We start from the raw sequence: 17,243 nt of genomic DNA on the forward strand, positions 1-17,243 counted from the left end.
CAAAATGAAGCAAATGATGCCAGTGCCCCATCAAGCCTCCCATCTATAGAGCCCCATCTACTTCCATCTACACTTTTTTCTGGAAAAGGTGATATCTTTTGTGGGATATTTATACACGACTCTAAAGGAAAGAGTTTAGACTGATAGATACATTTTGAGTCTCCATACAAATCAATAATTTCAAGAAAAAGAGAAATAAGAGGCACTAAATACACTACAGTATCAGTTCTTAGACTTGAAAATTAATGCCTCCCTCTGAAGTTTCTCCTGTCTCCTTCCCCACAGAAGTACTGAAAAGTTAAAAAACAGATCTTCACCAAGTCACAAAGGCCTTGGATTTTCTCTTCTTTCCCTCTCAATATAATATTTGTCGTGTACCAAACCTCTATGGTACCTAGGGTAGGATATAAAGCATTTCCTACATGCACAGTTGCAGAAGTACCTGTGAGCACTTACCTCTGATAACACAAATGGCTAAGAAAAGAGAAAAGATGGTCAGTATACTAAACCGATATGGGTTTTAATCTTACTAATATGTCTATAGACACTATTGATTTTACTGACTTTTGCCTTGGACAAGACTACATAAAAGCTTAAAGAGAATGTCAGTCATAATTGGTGGGGTTTTTTTTTCATTGGACACGATGGGGACAAGACTGTCCTGGTTAATAGAACTATGTCTCAGTTTGTAGGTGAACTTAAAATTGCATATATTCATTCATATGCATTCCCTTCCATATTAAATGCACCATAATCTGGTCTTTTACATAGTTTTATATTAAACCCGTAATTTAATTTCTCACCTCAGATAATAAGGGAAAGATAAAGACTGTAACAAATAAAATACATTGGTAATATGGCTTAGTTATGTTCCTGTAGTTGTTCAGCCCTCAGACCTTCAACTGACTCCACTGGGATCTGCAAAAGTGTAATTCTAGAAAGGCTCCTTAATCAAGTTCATTAATCATTGGTAGGACTTTCAAGTTCTTGCAAATCCTGTTGACAGTGAAACAATACAACTGCCAGAAGCTTAAGACTGTTTCTAGCTGTTAATAGCAACCAGTGTATATTATAGAATAAATGTCCAACAGCCAGGGTGTTCTGCGTTTTCTCTTTTTGAGCATCGTTTGATTAATGTTAGTACGCTCACCTTGCATTAAAAAAGATTTATTGATGGAAATGCAGATAACGGGCACAATCCTACAATTCCATGTACCTCATGGATAGCAATAAAACAACAACTGATTTTGCTGATTCTGAAGTCCACATGAGTAGTTATGAGGTTTATAGTAGGCCCTATAGTAATTCTAGATGTCAGATCACAGGGGTAATGATAAGGTTATAAAGGGCTTAAAAAGTACTTGCTAAAGAAATTCATACAATAGATTCAGAGATTTTAAACCCCCAAAAGAGCGTGATGACCTAGTCGGACCTGCTGCAAAATAAAGGCTTTAGAATCGTGTGCGAGTAAAACATTCTTTAGAATGCTATCCAGTTTGGATTTAAAGTCCCAGTATAAGTCTAACATGTCTTAACATGGAGTTGTCATTAAAAAGTGTGTCTCATTCGAGTTTGAACTTGTCTTGCTTTCGTATTTTTTTTTCAATTATAGGCTGTGATGAAGTTATTTGTTGATTTGTTCCTTGACAAATTAAGCAGATTGAATTTCTTTGTTCTTTTACTAGTAAGGAGATTGCTGGACCTCAACCCTGGTTCTTTTTAAAAGCCCTTTAAATTTGGAAATGGTACTTTTAAAACATGGAAATCAAAATTAGGTATGGGATGGTATTTATGGCCCACTTTGTATGCAAGGACATTAATACCTCTCTGTATGAAAAATCAAAATACAAAAATGAACTTCCTAATCACATTTGGAATGTGGAAAATATGCGTGTGTGTGTATATAATAATACTTTTAATATAACATAGATTTGGGGGTTATGGTCTGTTGGTCTGGTATCCACTCGCTATGGGTGATGTGTGAACAGCTCCTGAGTTAGAAAGGATGCAGTTTTGTACATGAAGAGCAGGAATAGTTTTCCTTCTTTAATTCTGCAGACTTCTTTTCAAAGGAAACTGCAGTTTAATTATTCACAGCACGTGCATGCATTGATAACTAATTGGAGATGGTCCCATTCATTTTTCAGTATTTGGAGACTTTACAGCATAGCGCATGTTTTTCAAAAACATTTTTAACAAACTGCAAATGTCTTATTGATTTTTTTTTTTTTTCAAAAAGGACACTTTTTCTTGTATGCCAAAGTTGAAAAGAACACTTCTTAATTTTCACTAGTCCTTTAAATAAGAAATCCCTTGTCCTGATTTTTAAGACACGTAGTCAGTGCAGGCTTTTGTTAGTTTGTGATGGGGGACCGCATAAATGTTGTCATTCCTTGGTGATAAAAGTGTCATCAAATCTCGTGGAATATGAGATCATGGAAGGACAGCTATGATCAGAAATGATTACGTGCATTTTGAAACCTCTTCCCCATCCAAAGAACCGGAGACTGTGAGCCAGCTGCCTAAATATAGGTGTATACTGTCACTGTAGGTGCCCTAAAATATTGAAGGTATAGGGCCGTCAGCTATGACATTGAACCTGCAGATCTCTACCCTTCTGAAATAGCAACTAAGGGCAAGTAAGATCCCATTCAGCATGTAAAATAGCACTAAATAATTAAAAATTTAAATCTCTCCCTGAATATTTTGGTAAGTAAAGTAGGGTGATGGTGGTTGTATTTTTAATCTGATTGAGCCTCGAGATTGTTACTCCAGGTCTTTACTACTATTATCCTACAGTTCTGGCTGAATTTGAGCACTTGTGACTCTTCCTTTTTGGAAGCCTTTGCCCAATGGTATCTAAAGACTTAACAGTCTTTTTTTATCAGAGCAGAAAAGCAGGTAAATCCCTGTGTATGTATAAAGCCTTGCTGTCCCCTGCTGGTAACTAATGTAAACTTTAATTTTTTTAAGCACCTTTTACAGAGTCTTCTCTGAGCCCACTTTCCTGCAAACTGCTGTTCTTTTTGTCCCTTTAAACCTTGGTGAAGTGTTTGTTTGTTTTATTTTTGTGCCTGTGCTTGATTGATTTGGGTCATTGAGGCACAGTCCTCAAAGCCTCTGCTAGTGGCTGCTGCTGTGTGTAACTGGGTAAACAGGACTGAAACCAGGTAAGAAACCAGATTCTATTCCTGGATGATCCATTCTTCATAAAGAGTGAGATTAATGAGTTATCAAACTTGTTTCCCAGGGAAATGAAGCCTAGTTATCATGTTGTCTTCTGTCTGCCTGGCTACCTTGCACAGTAACTCTTTATGCTTTAAGGCGATTGTAACTGAACTTGATGGGAGGGGTGCAGGTATGGTCCTTCTGGCTTTATGAAACTGGTGACTGGGTAGAGGAGGCTGGGTTTGGTACACTGCTGACAAACAGCACATGGTGTCTCCGAACCGCATGCTGTTTCTACTGTTCCTTGCCTTGCCAGTGGTCTACAGGCAGTGGGAGTGAGAAGGCATGAAACATAAGGGTTGTGGGTGTAAGAAATAGTCTTATGTAAGGGTGAGGTGGTAGGTGACAGCAGGGCAAGACTTTGTGATATTGGGAGTAGAAGATGCAAGTTTCCATAGGGAAAACACGCTTCACTGGTTCCAGTGTTCTCACCACAACTTGTTAAAAAGATGTAGTCGCAAATGCCATAGCTAGATTTTTACTTCTCAGTTTAAGAAGGAGAAGAACTTGAGCAGAAAAGGGGGATTGTGTACCAGACTTGGTCAGGATGGGCAATTCAGGAGTGGCAAGGAGGAGAATACAGCGGGCTGACTCAGGCATGCATTAATGGGTGGGCATGTTGGCAGATACTTTCCATGCAAGTCACCACCTTCTTTCTGGTTTTTGAGATGGCCCTTAAAACCTGCAGTCGCGGAAATATCACATCTATACATCTATATATAGATGAAGAGGCTCAAATGTGGGCCAGAGTGCGATCTCCATCCTCCTCCCACAAGTCAGACAAACCAAAAAAAGCACGCAAGGCCATAAAGTTCACCCCGACGCTGAGTAGCATTTAGCCTTCTGTGGGTGGACAGACAGGCAGGGGATCGCATCATCAGGACCTCAAAAACCAAAATACCCGAACTCAAGAAAAACGTGAAGAGGAGGGAAATGGGAAGTGGGAACAAAGGGTCTGGCTTAAAAAAAAAAAAAAGTCAGTAACAACTTCACTATAGAACTGAAACTATTGCTTTTACAGAAGAACCCACACCAGTCAGACAGACACCCCTTAGTCACAAGATAAGCAGTATCTGGAGTGAGGGAGACTTGAGATATCTGTCCTGTGCTCTGCATGCGCCTCCATACATCCCAACTTAGCTTGTAAATCACTGGTTATTTTCAAGAGAGAGAGTAAATGTGGTGATGAAGAAAAAAAAATTTTTTTTTCTTCTTTCCCCTCCAAACTTGTCCTGAGAAAATTTCCTGAGAACCCTTTTGAAACATATATTTTTCTTTAGAAAATCTGGGGGTTCACTCAGAATTCTCCCATCAAAAAGCTTGTGTTGAAAAATCCTGGCCAGATTTGATCACTTGACATATAGAAACAGAGATTTGCAGGCTATTCATTTGTATATTGATTGCAAGATCTGAACTTGAAAGGATTCTTCATACAAAGCTGAGAAATGAGGTACAAATAAGTTGAGACCAAAAATGTTCACTCTTACAGGTGCATCTGATGAAAGCCCCTTCCAGCTTTGTGTCTCTGGCACCTTTCTGTGCTCCATTTTGCAGATGGTTTATGTATGGCAATTTACAGCTTCCCTATCCAGTCCACTGGGGCATTATTCAGCCTGTATAGTAGAGGAAAAAAAAAAACAAAAAACAAGGGCTGTATCAGAGTTTGAAGACCCTCTCACTGAGCCTTCACAGTTTTCAATTCCAGTTTTGTGTGCACAAGTGAATACATACAACTTTGATCGTACCCTTACCACTAATCCTACAACTGTGGGAGAACAAATTAAGGAAATGGAGTTTTCACCTATCTTCTTGTATAAATCTAAACTGATTTCTAAGATAGTTTCAGAAGAAATCTGTATTTCTGTTGCTCTTCATTATGATGTTGTTCTCCTTAGGCAGTCATGCCCATGCTTTCTCATCATTTTCCTTCTCTTCCTCAGACTTCTCCACAGTGAGGCACTTGACTTTCTGCTCACCAGCTGTGAGGTGAGCACGTGTTTAAATACTTTCTGAATTGGCCTTCTTCCTTGAGGAGATGACACGTGACGTGGTCTATTACAAGTATACAGCATAAAATGATAAATGGGGGCTTAGTGTGTTAAGGTTAAAGAAACTGTTTAAGAAACCTTCCTTTAATTACCTCAATATATCTTCCCATTCTGCCGCTTCTCTTGCCATGAGTTACGACTTATTTAATATAGCATCAGGGCATGGGCTTATAGCTACCATAAATGATGGATATTTGCAAAGATTATTTGACAGGTTACAATCAACATTGCCTTATAGAGTATGCATGAGAAAGTCTGGAAAACAAATGTCCCAGGTACATAAGTGCCTACTTAGTGGAAAAATGTTTTACTATAGTAACAGGGGCTGTGGCACTTGCTGGTAATACAGTAGTGTCCGCTTTTAAAGGGTAGCTTTTAAAAACGAAGAAAATAGTAAAAAGTACATATCTGATTATTCTGTCAGAAACTAGTATCCATCAAACTGCTTCAGGAGAAAGTGGTTTTACTCCTCTAATCACCAGGTGGGCACTTTTTTGTGAACTTTTTTTTAATCTGAGTCTGAGGTAGAGAGATGACGGAGAGATTAGAAAGTGTGACAGGAAGATATCTAAACACAGTGTTCTTGAGGGGGTGTAAGAGCCTTTGTTCACATTTTCTATTGCTTTGTATTTTAGCCTTACGCTTTCCCTTCAGCTTGAGCCAAACATCTGACCTTTTGGCATTTTCATATTTCATTGCTAACCTTAATCAATCAATAGGTGTAATACATAATCCCAATGCTTTTCCCTTTGGGTTCAGCTGGAAACTAGAAAGCAGGATGCTGGAGGAGAACTAGACCTCACAGAGCCAAAAGCCCTTGCTTCAAATTCATTCATTCATGTCTAATTTCTGTGCCACTTTTTAATCCTTTTACACTAAGCTGACATGTGTAGTTAGTGAACAAAAGAGGAGCACACACGAGTTCGAGCTGGAATGTGGCAAGCTGCTTCAAATTTGAAGCATTAATTTGAAGAAACCCAGAGCTTCCTTGTACACACAATAAACAACCTGTTAACTACCATTTTCAAACAAAAGAAGTTCTCCTTCCTGCTCTGTGTTTTCAAATCAGTCAAAGCTGTAAGAGATAAATTTGTACCTAAACTTCAATACCCTGAGATGGACCTAAACCAAAGCACAAAGTCTAAACAGATGGTACGTCCTGTTTAAGAGCAGAAACCTCATTTCCTGCGGTGATGTGGAAAGGAGGATGAAGATGGCTGTGGGAGAGGCAGACCAAAAGGTCCTTGAAACAGTACTGTTTGTTATACTTCAGTGTCTCTAAAAAGATTCAACACCAGAAGAGTACAGAGGGGCTAATTAGCTACTGCCCCAGCCAGGTCACCTAAAATAAATGCTTTTTCAGTCTGAGGTCTCTAGTCCACTTAGCAGTATCTGGATTTCTGTGTTTTTCTTTCCAAAAGCTCATCTTTACCATGGCAGCTCAGTGACATGGCTGTTTGCCTTCTGAAGTTTTCCATGCCTTCCTCTAATCCTAACATCATGAGAGCAGAAGCCGCTGTCTTCCCTGTGTCGCCTCTCCATACCTCTCACTGGCTTCCTTCTCTTTGCAGATCTGTGAGACAACAGGCACAACCTGGGCTCCTCCACATCTCTTAGTTCCCTCTTGTGTTGCTGATGCCAGCCTGCTCCCAGCAGCCTCCTGAGCTTGCACAGACAGGGATGCGGTTACAGGAGCTATCAGTCAGTCCTGCCTGACAGATCTACCTGGTGGCCTCTCCCATCGCTGTGCCTCAAAAGAGGTTTGGTTTTGTTTCTGGAGCCCAGAGCTGGAAATGCTGTCACTGATCTGTCAGCCTCCATGGAGGCAGGAAATTCCCTTGTTTGTGTCTTTTTGCTTCCCAGCTTTGATGGTATTTGAGTATATGCATAACTCCAGACTGAGAAGATTCAACAGGTGAGTTCTCATGTGTGTGTGTATATATATATATATAAAGTGATTTTCTAATAGTGTTGGAACACTGATATCCAGCTTCCACTGAAATACATTTGAAATTTACTTCAAATATTCTGTAGCAGAGACTCATAAATCCATAAAGTATTCCAGTTGCTAGGAGGATGAAGATGGTTCTGAACGTAGCTCAAAACTCTAATCAGAGCAAATGCTAGTTGTTCTAATTTCATTTTTTAAATAGTCATTCACAGTCTTAATGCCAACAGTGCTATTTAAAAAAGCTGCCACAAGGTGGTACCACAGTATTTTGTAAGATGTTGAAATTACCGTATCAAAACTACTATTTTCTTAATATAGATGTAATGTAAAATTGATGTGGATACAAAACATGCCTTTATTTTAAGGTAATGCTCCTCAGTGATGCAGAAGTACTCTCCCCAGAACTTTGAATTGCTCCTATAAATGCACTAGCAGTTGGGTCCATCTGCCAACACCGATTCAACACGACGCCGATGTTTGCAACGTGCTTTCCTGCTATAATTACTCAAGATAGATTGCTTAGGTGCTGAAAGTTAAGCAGATTAAATATTTTCCCAAATTATTGCTTAAATAAGCAAATTAATCTTGATGGCTGTCTTGATTTTTCACCTTCCTTCTACCATATGTTAGCCACTGTAACATTTTCCAGTTCTTTGGTAAGGACAGTTGTGCTTGGAATGTATAAAGACATTTCCCTGAAAATGTCAGGATACTTAGGAGTCAAGGGAACAAGAAACCTGGGCAGTTTTGCTGCATGGGAATTCAGCACCAACTTTATGTTCAGCATCTGCTGTAGTGGTGGGGTCAGTGTCCAGCTGAAGTGAAGTACAGGCAGAAAAGAATTATTAGTGGTGAAGCCCATCTGCTGTGCCAGTGGGGATTTCTTCTCTAGTCCATTATCTATTTATTATTCCAGTGACTATCCCATCTCATGGGAATTCTGTCCTTTCCCTCAGGATAAACAAGGAAATATTCCTAAAGAAGCCTCAGTCTGTATTGTGGAGCTGCAATCCCATCGCTCTGGTTCCTTGACTCACACTCCATGCCTTCTGTTTTTATGCTGCTTTAACACACATGGTTCACATCTCCTTGACTGAGACACTGTATTTCTGCTCATCTCTTTAATATTTCTTCATAAATCAAGCGTCTGTTGCCCTAATTTCCTAGTCACTGAACTCCTGACGATTCACTAATACCTTTCCGATAAATTAGGTCCCTCCAATTTCAAATGCCAATGTATGAAAATTTTGGAAAGGAACAGTTCTCTGCCCTATGCATACTAATAGTATTTTGAAAAAGAAATGAGTCCTAAATAATTCCAGACTGTAACGTTGAAGATGTATATTGAATTCTAGGACCTGTACATTCAGATCCATATGTACAGCTTTCAATCCTTGAAGCAACGCTTAGTGGAGCGGGTTGTCCTTGATGGAAGGCCATGCCCCTGGAATTCGATTTCTGTACTCCCCATTGTAGCCAAAGCCTAAAGGGGCATAGTATAAACATTATCTATTTGTTCAGATCTTTGAAAGGTGTTTTTGAGAAGAGTTAATACATACATCTGAATAAACAAGCTCTTATACCAAGGTGCACGATGTCCTTCAACAATATTGCTAGATATTACCTGCCCAATGAGCTGCATTCTAAGCTGCCTTCCCTTAAATATATTAGATTAACATTTATGAAGCTGAATCTCATTACATTTTTTTCTGTCATTATTCTGCTGCCTCTGTGCAGTTTCTCTGCAATTACATTGTACTACCTCCCTTTTTAATGCCTGCAGATTTCATTTGCATATAAATCTCCCTCGCTTTTATATAATTGAAGAACTTAAAGGAGCTCTCTAATGGGCTGTAATTCCTTTTGTCATTTCTCTTTTTTCATATGGACTGCCAACAAAAGATCAATTCCTGAGATAATTTTAAATACATAATTAACATAAAAATGAAAAATAACACCAAAATAATACTGAAATTTATTACAAAAATAAGATGTGAGATACAATTTTCCTAAAAAATAAAACCAGATAATTTTGTGGCATAGACTGCAATGCTTCTGTAAGCACTTTGGTAAGCAACAGCTCACAGGAATTGTCTGATGGACTTCAATTACCAATGCATAAAAACCTGTTTTCACAGAGGGCAGTGAAGTATGAATTAATTCATATTTCTGTCAATTCTAAAAGGAAACAAAACAAACACACCCCCCCTTTGTTTAAGAAAGAAAAATTTTTTTATTTTTGTAATTATTAAATCCATAGATACAGTTGACTTGAAACTGTATTTTTAGGGGATAAAGTACTTAATAGTGGTAGGCATTCTTTTTCATTAATCTTCACAGAAACTTCATTAATCTTCACAGAAGCCTGTGGAGATTTTTAGGGGACCAGATGAACATTTTTTAAAACTGGAATCCTCTGTTTGTGTCCCCCTTTACCATTCCTCCAATTCTAATTTCAGTTCAGAATACAGACTTATTACCTAGTCATGCATTGCAAAAAAAAGCGTTACTCCTAATAAAAATGTTAGAAAAAGCTTGGAGAGTTACCATTAAAAAATGACTGCAACCAACAAGCATATTTTTAAAATATCCAATTTTCCTGTTTTAAAATTTATGCAAAAATGCAATTTCACTTAGAAAACCAACGTATTCCTGTCAACAGAATTCAGCTCTAATGTGGCATGTCATTGACACTGCAGAGAGCGCTACGTAAAGTGTGAGAATAACTGAAAAATAGCATAAATATCAGAAAGTATGAAGTATGATCCAAGTACAGTTTATTCTAATAATTTCTGTCTCAGAATATAGAATTTCCAATACTGACTCACTATCAACAGTGAAAAACATTTGAAACTGTACAAGGTGTCAGTATTAATTAGTCTGTCTAGTCTGGAATATGTTGCACTTACCATTTGGCATGAAAAGATACCATGTCACAAAAACCCCTTTTATACCATTTAACAAAACACGTTTTTCATTTTTTTTTTTTTTTCTCCTAAAAGGATCAGTTCTGGTAAGAAATTCAGTAAATACAAGGGCTTTTCCCTACTGCCATTTTTTCTCATTACAACAGACAAAATGATTGGATTTAGATCAAAATCCAGTCCATTTTATCTGGAAATTAAATTCAAATCAATTTGAAACTATTCATATTGTATAGTTGCTGATGGTGCTTCAAGACAAGCGATAGCACTCTACAAATTTAGAATGGACTAGAAGCAAGAGAAGTCCCTTCACGGTGAGGAGCGTGGGTAAAAGACCAGGCAGACAGAGTACAGAGTTTAGAAAAATATTAGCAATACAAGCATTAGTGTCCCAGTGTCAGTCCATCCCATTTTATCTGATATCTCCTAGTTTATGGAGTGTCATTTTACAGTGTCAGAGGTTTTCTGTTGTCAGCCCATTCAGCCTGAATTTGCCTATGCATCTCCTCTATTGAATATAATGTTTTAAATAACAAACTAGTTCAACCTTTCAAAGGAGCTTCCCATGTTACATTATGTGAAGATTGAGCTTTCTTGCGTTTGTGATATTTAGATTTCTTTACATTATTTACCTTTTATCAGTTTAGAAGCAAATGCCTCTTGAGCCCTGGATGTTGGGTATTTTCTTAGGTTAGTGGCAGAAATATCTACAACTAGAGCAGAAGAACATTAATAACATTATTTACATGTGGTGGTAGTTTAAAGACTAGAGACTCAGTAGCCTGTAGTTAACCTAGTACAGTTATTCTATATTTAAGAGGGAGGAAAAGGTAATACATTTTTAATAATAGGGTTTTTGCCACGGGAATTTGGTGAAGAATTGAAAGGTGGATACAGTGCAGCTCACCGAAGAAGCTTCAGCCCAGGGATGATTGACCAGTGTAGGAGACTGAGTTGGGTAATCTCTCTGTATCCTGCCTTGCTATATTCCCCATGCTGTGCAGGCATGGAGATGTTGCTGCCACCACAGATACGAATAAGATTTTTATCCAAAATACTACATCATACATCTTCATGATTTCTTCTCTTGCTGCCCTCTTCTCTGCTAAAACATGATCTTTAGAAGACAACATAGTACATTCGAAATTATTCAAGAAATGTAACTTATTTAAGGATTTTTTTTTTCCCCTTTCTTTTCTGGTTTATGAGCCTTTAAGTTATAACCACTGTATTAGAAGAAGAAGAAAAAAAAAAGGTTTCCCTAGAATTTTTACTGAGTACGTGCTTTTGTTTGCCTTTCCAGGACTGTTATGCATAGTAGGGAAACTACTCATAGAACTAAAAATAATCTGCATGCAAACCTAAATGGAAACAGATATGGATTGAGAGACAAATCCAACTCTGCTCATTTTATATGCAAAAAACTAAACCCATGCAATATAGAAAAAACAAAACAAAAAAACACAACAACAAAAAAACCAAAACCAAACAAAACAAGGCAATGTCTCATTTAGGACAGAGAAATGATAACATACATGGCAGCTAGAAACCATAGCAACAATATAAAAAAATAAGGTAGCGAATCATTTGCTCTAGTATAGTCTCATTTTTCTCACTAAATCAAATTATCCAGGCCCTCCTCTGAAATGTGTAAGAATACATCGAGTCTAATTTCCAAGGCCTAATATTACAGAAGTTGACAAGCTGGGAAAAAATGGGAAAGAAACTTTTTCTGGGAGGGTTTTTCCTCTCAAAATGAACAGCTTAAGAATACTTAAAGTAGAACTTTTAGTGATAATTTTAGTGTCACTTGTCAGTTCTTCAAAATACTTTCCATTACTTAACTTAATTTGAAATACTCATTTATTTCAGAATTACAATATCAATTACAGTTCCTAGACGGTGCAGAGACAGCATATCATGCTGTATTTATTGAATGAAGGTGTATATGCATGGGGATCTTGTTTTCATTACTCAGTTTCATTTTTCTTTAACAAACATGGGCTGCTTCTTGAGCTACCTGAGACCTTTAACCAGTGTCAACAAATGTGACAATGCCTCTTTTCATGTTTTGTTTGTTTGTTTTTTTTCTCTCCTTGTTTTTCAGTATACTGAAAGGCAGAAAGTATGCCTCTAGTCTTCAGAACTTCTAGGTATTTTATATTTCTAGTTCAGATAGTGGATTGTATTATCTTGCATCTGGTCTAACATTCACATAGGTGAGCTGGGGCCCTTCCACTGGCTTATGTGCCTTTGTTCACACAATTCCACACAAGATGGAGCATTCCTAAAAATGTGTGGTATAGAGAGAAGATAAAAATCAAAAATGTAATGAGCCAGCTCTGGCACGCCTATGTGGGGAAGTTGTCAAATGGAATGTTTTCTAGCTGCTGCTTGCTGGAATAGTTTGACCACACTGGTATCATTCATGTTTGGATAAATTGCAGGAATTATTAAAGCTGTTACTGCCTCTTTCCATGATTGAATTTCATTTCAAAAGCTGTATCCTCTAAAACAGCTGAACTGGGTCAAGAAGGGAATCTCGCATAGACATCTCATCAAGAGGGAGATCTTATATATGGAAAATAAGGCTAGTTTAAGAAGGTCGCTGTTGCCCAGTGGCTGGAGAGAGCTCAGGGAGGAGAGGACGAGCAGGGTGTCAGTGTGCCACGGGGACAGGTCTCTCGGGTCTGACATCAATCAAAATGCTTTAGGAGAGCCCTGCGCTGAAAACTGCTAATTGAAAATCCACTTTGACAACTCTGTAACCAGAGATGAATATTAGACTTGCATATTTGGGTACATGAGCAAAACTGTTATTCAGTATGGGTTAATGGGTGCAAAACTCTCCTCAAATTGTGTAGGTTCGTAGCATGATGGTCATCTTATTTAGCATCAGATGCTGCTTGAGGGATTCTGTATTCTGAATTTTTTTTGTTTGGATCAAGATCAAAACAAAAATCTAGGAGGTTCTTGTGCAAAGCCTGTGATTATGTGTGTCTGTTCAAGTACATTTTTGCATTACAATGTTACCAGAGAATTTTCTGTCTTCATCGCCAGCATTTACAGAAGCATGCTGAATTTAACAAACGTTTGACAAGACATAGGTAGGAGTCTCACAAAGCCCTGACTACCACTGGAAATATACCTGTCCGCCTGTAATTTGGGATCCTGTGCTTCAGAACAATACTGATATCAGTCCTGTATTGAGGACTAATTAAGCATTTATTATATTTATGTATATGCTTATTATTTTTAGATTTATATATTATATATTATTATATAAATATATAAAAATATATAACATAGTATGTATTATTTTATTATTATGCCTTTAATTCTGGGACAGTCCTGTCATGATGTGAGCATAATGGATCTGAGGGGGTCTGTTAGTCTAGATGCTGTTGGAGCTTTAGGATTGGCACTGCATGCAGGAATTGAGATTTTTTTGTTTTTGAGAAATGTGGTGTTAACTTTGCATTTATTTCTACCATTTCTACTTGGTAGGGGTTTTTTTGTCAATCTAATTTTTGTGCTGAAAGAGATTGAGTCCTTTAAAAAAAAAAAAATTCTTCTCAGAATTGAGATTTTTGCCTGTCTTGGACTTGTAAAGAGAGGGGAAAAAAACCCAAATAGCCACTTTTTATTTTTCAGTGAAAGCAACAGGGAGGCTTGGAGTGCAAACATGGTTTCTAATGCAACTTTTTAAAAGTGCTTTCTATTTAGCTATAACAGTATTTTCTTCCTCTTTTTATTATGGGCTAGCAAAAAAAAGACCACACCAAAACCTCCCTAAAAAGTCCATCGTAACATCTGTAAGATAATTATTGAACATGTAATATGCAGTATTAACAGCACTGTAGTATAGGATAAATAATTCTGGTAATGTGTTAGTGCTGGAGGTTCCACAGGAATAGGTGATGTACAAACTTATAAGAATAGTTGTGACCCCTCTCCAGAAAATGTATATCCAAGTTTTTCAAACTTTAGTGGCTTTGACAATGAAGATATTACACTGGTATTAATTGGCTTTGCTCTGAAGGATCGCTCTGAAGCCTGAACATAGATTGTGCCTTCCTGGATTGTCTGCATGGTCCCCAAATATTAAAGGGCATAAATATATTACATTTTGATGGAAGATGGAGGTAACTTCTCAATTTCATAACTGCTGCGCAATAGATTATACAATTGGGCCAAGGTCATGCTGGAAGTTCTTGGTAAAGCTCTGCGATTTTGGCAAAGTTCAGTCTAAATCTTCTAAATCATACTTCAGTGCCTTGCCTTTTCCTATGTCATATTATCAGAGCTCAGATGCTAGGCTGTGACCTTTTTTTTGGTGTTGTAGAAGTATGAAGCGTCAGTTTTAGACCTAGAAAATAAAGAGAAATAAAGACTACTGGCTCCTGTATTTCATATCTGAGCATTTTCAGGTACTTTCTGAAATGGATCTTTAATAATGCTTTAATAATAAGTTATATTACAGAAGTTTTCAGAAATTTGATTGTTAAACTTTAACACACTTCAATATACCGTAGATTCTTTTGTTTAATTGCATATGATGTAGTCAGATAGTGCTCTGAGGGTTTTAAAAATTAATTGTGAATGTGCATCCAATTATCATTGGATATATATGACTTTATAGTGATGATTTATTTAAACTTTGCAAAGTTTCATCACATATTTAAGCATCTGAAACAGATTAATTAATACAAATGTTGAAAGGCATGATCAACAACAAAAGTTTAACTTTGTTAGTTAATTAAAACTAGCATAGTTTTAATTAGGGGGTTATGAAAGGATTAGTACTGTTACTTTATACTTGAGCCCCTACACTTGATAACCCCTAAAAGTGCAGTTTCTGTACATTTCTCTTAAAACATTCTAAATTAATTGAAAACGTGTTAAAACCATTCACGATGCTTTATTATGTAATTATTAAAATGAATGTCAAATGCTAAAATGTTAAGAATGATCTACTCTATTGACAATAATTATGCTGTTGATCATAGAGAATCAGCCAGATGTCATGTGGACACGATGCTTCCTACTATTGTTTTTATATAGTTACCAGAATAATAACATGCATTATTTTTATCAAGTTTGACAGTTTTATATATATTTTTAACTTCTTATTCTGTGTTTCCAAACAGTCAGGAATGAGAGATCCCTGGCAGCCATCTTTCGAACACTTTCTAGCTCTGTTTGTGATGGGGTGAAGTCTGGAGTGTGCAAGTTTTAAAGGAGCACAGAGAGACTTGTGAGATTTCGTGATCACATATCTCTTTTCAAGGTACTTTTTTTTTTATCCTTAGGTCCTAAACGATTGGTATAGCAGAATTTTTTGGCTTTCTACTTGCCCTACTAAGAAAGGGGACATGATCCCACTTCTTCCTACTGGGAATTTTCTCTTCTGAAAATGAGAATTGGATTTGTAAGAAGGGAAAATGACTTGCTACATTTTTGAGTAAATGATGTAATTTCAGCAATCCTGACTGCTGTCTTTACTGTGACTTTAACCAGCAGAAATCCCCTGGTGCAGAAAGGATGCCAAGGCTGCGCTGCAGACGGAAGTTGCAATTTTCCACTGAAGTATCATTGCAAAATGAACGGTAGCTGTGGGACTGCAAAACAAACCCACATCCTCCTTGTAGCTCAACTTCAGCGACCGTGTTCATTTCTCTGTTAACCACTAGTACTGGGGAAGAAAAAGAAATGCAGACAGCAAGAAGAAAAACTAGGTGATAGAAGAGATGATGAGTATCAAAGAACAGATATTTTACACCCTACCTACCTACCTACATAAGCTGTGGCAGGACACAAACCTAAGTACGTGACCAAAGGCAGCATATTGGGGCTTTCAGACTACTTAATATCCTTTATTGTCTAAATGAATTAGTTCCTTAATGTAGTTTGATAAAATAGAGAGGGTCTTTTGCATAGAGGGATGTGATGGTGTGTAGAAGGCATAAATAGAGTTCCAAACAGGGAGAAATTCCTGGAGATTCAGAGCAGCTCAAAAGCAAAAGAATCAAAAGGATCAAATTCATATAAAGTGAAAGATTTTTCTTTTTTTTGAAAAATCTTATTGCTGTCTCTTGTGTTTAGAATTGTTCTCCATAGTGAAGATTCTTCCTGCCCCATGTCGTTCAAAATATTTCTTTTTCTTCAGTACAGCTCCTTCCTTCACATAAATATATGCAATAAATCTAATAGCAATGAATGAGATCAGTGTGTGCATCTGGAGACACCTGAAGATTGCGTTAGAATCCTATCATATCTTGCCTGTTTGAAAAATAACACCATGACTAAATTCTGATTTATGTGCTTACTTGCCTTATGTCTACTTTCCTGCTTATCTGTATTTCATTGAAAAGTGGTTATAATTATTGATATTTCTTCTTCACGAGTGCATGGGGACAGTATCACTGATGCATTTGGAAAAGCAAAGAAAATTAATTATTAATTGAAAATATACACAGGAAGATTTACTCAGGTTTTGTCCAAAATGCCTACACAATTAATAAATGAGACTTTTCAATAATTTAAATTATATAAACACAAAGAAAATTAAAGAGAGTCATATTGGAGACAGAAGTATTATGAAACATTAATTTGCTCTGAATGCCAGGAACATTTGTTAGAAAGCAGCTGCCTACTTATTAAATATTATCATAGTCTTATCTACCATATTTCTACTTCTTCTGTTTTGAATTGGTATAAAATATGTTTAAAAGAGGATGTTGAGGTTTTTTACAAATTACAAATAAGAGGATGAATGAATGAGTAAACGTATTCAAGTTCCCTGAAAAGAACTTATTTTTGAGGCCATACTTCTAAAGAAAAATCAACAGCAAACCAGAAAACCAAAACATTCTGCTTAAAAATGTGAAAACATTTTGACAAATAAAGCAAGCACTGGAAAAATTATCAATGGCAAGCTTCTTTAGTAAAAAGGTAGCTCAAATGTCTTAGCATGTTCCATCCTGTTTCTTGAATATTTCTCCACTGTTATTAGAAAGTATCATGTGCACATTGCACTTAAAAACAAGCTGGTAAAGGCAATCCTTAGATCTGGTTTGTACAATCACTTTA

The 17,243-nt window shown here is 37.0% G+C and overlaps 1 protein-coding gene across 1 annotated transcript in view; it reads left to right on the forward strand.

Annotated features, from left to right (window-relative positions):
* Positions 1–17,071, forward strand: part of LOC148052178 (uncharacterized) — a 97,820-nt gene extending 80,749 nt beyond the window's left edge. Inside the window, exons 7-11 of the mRNA XM_087730399.1 lie at positions 5,169–5,214; positions 6,848–7,191; positions 14,497–14,581; positions 15,302–15,441; positions 15,672–17,071. Coding sequence (XP_087586525.1) covers positions 5,169–5,183 — 15 coding nt within the window. The 3' untranslated portion in view covers positions 5,184–5,214; positions 6,848–7,191; positions 14,497–14,581; positions 15,302–15,441; positions 15,672–17,071. The remainder of the gene's footprint in view (positions 1–5,168; positions 5,215–6,847; positions 7,192–14,496; positions 14,582–15,301; positions 15,442–15,671) is intronic.
* Positions 17,072–17,243: the final 172 nt, after the last annotated feature.

The sequence above is a fragment of the Nipponia nippon genome, unplaced genomic scaffold (assembly GCF_047370975.1).
Source record: "Nipponia nippon isolate SJK-2023a ecotype South Korea unplaced genomic scaffold, ASM4737097v1 scaffold_5, whole genome shotgun sequence".
Classification (NCBI taxonomy): Eukaryota; Metazoa; Chordata; class Aves; order Pelecaniformes; family Threskiornithidae; genus Nipponia; species Nipponia nippon.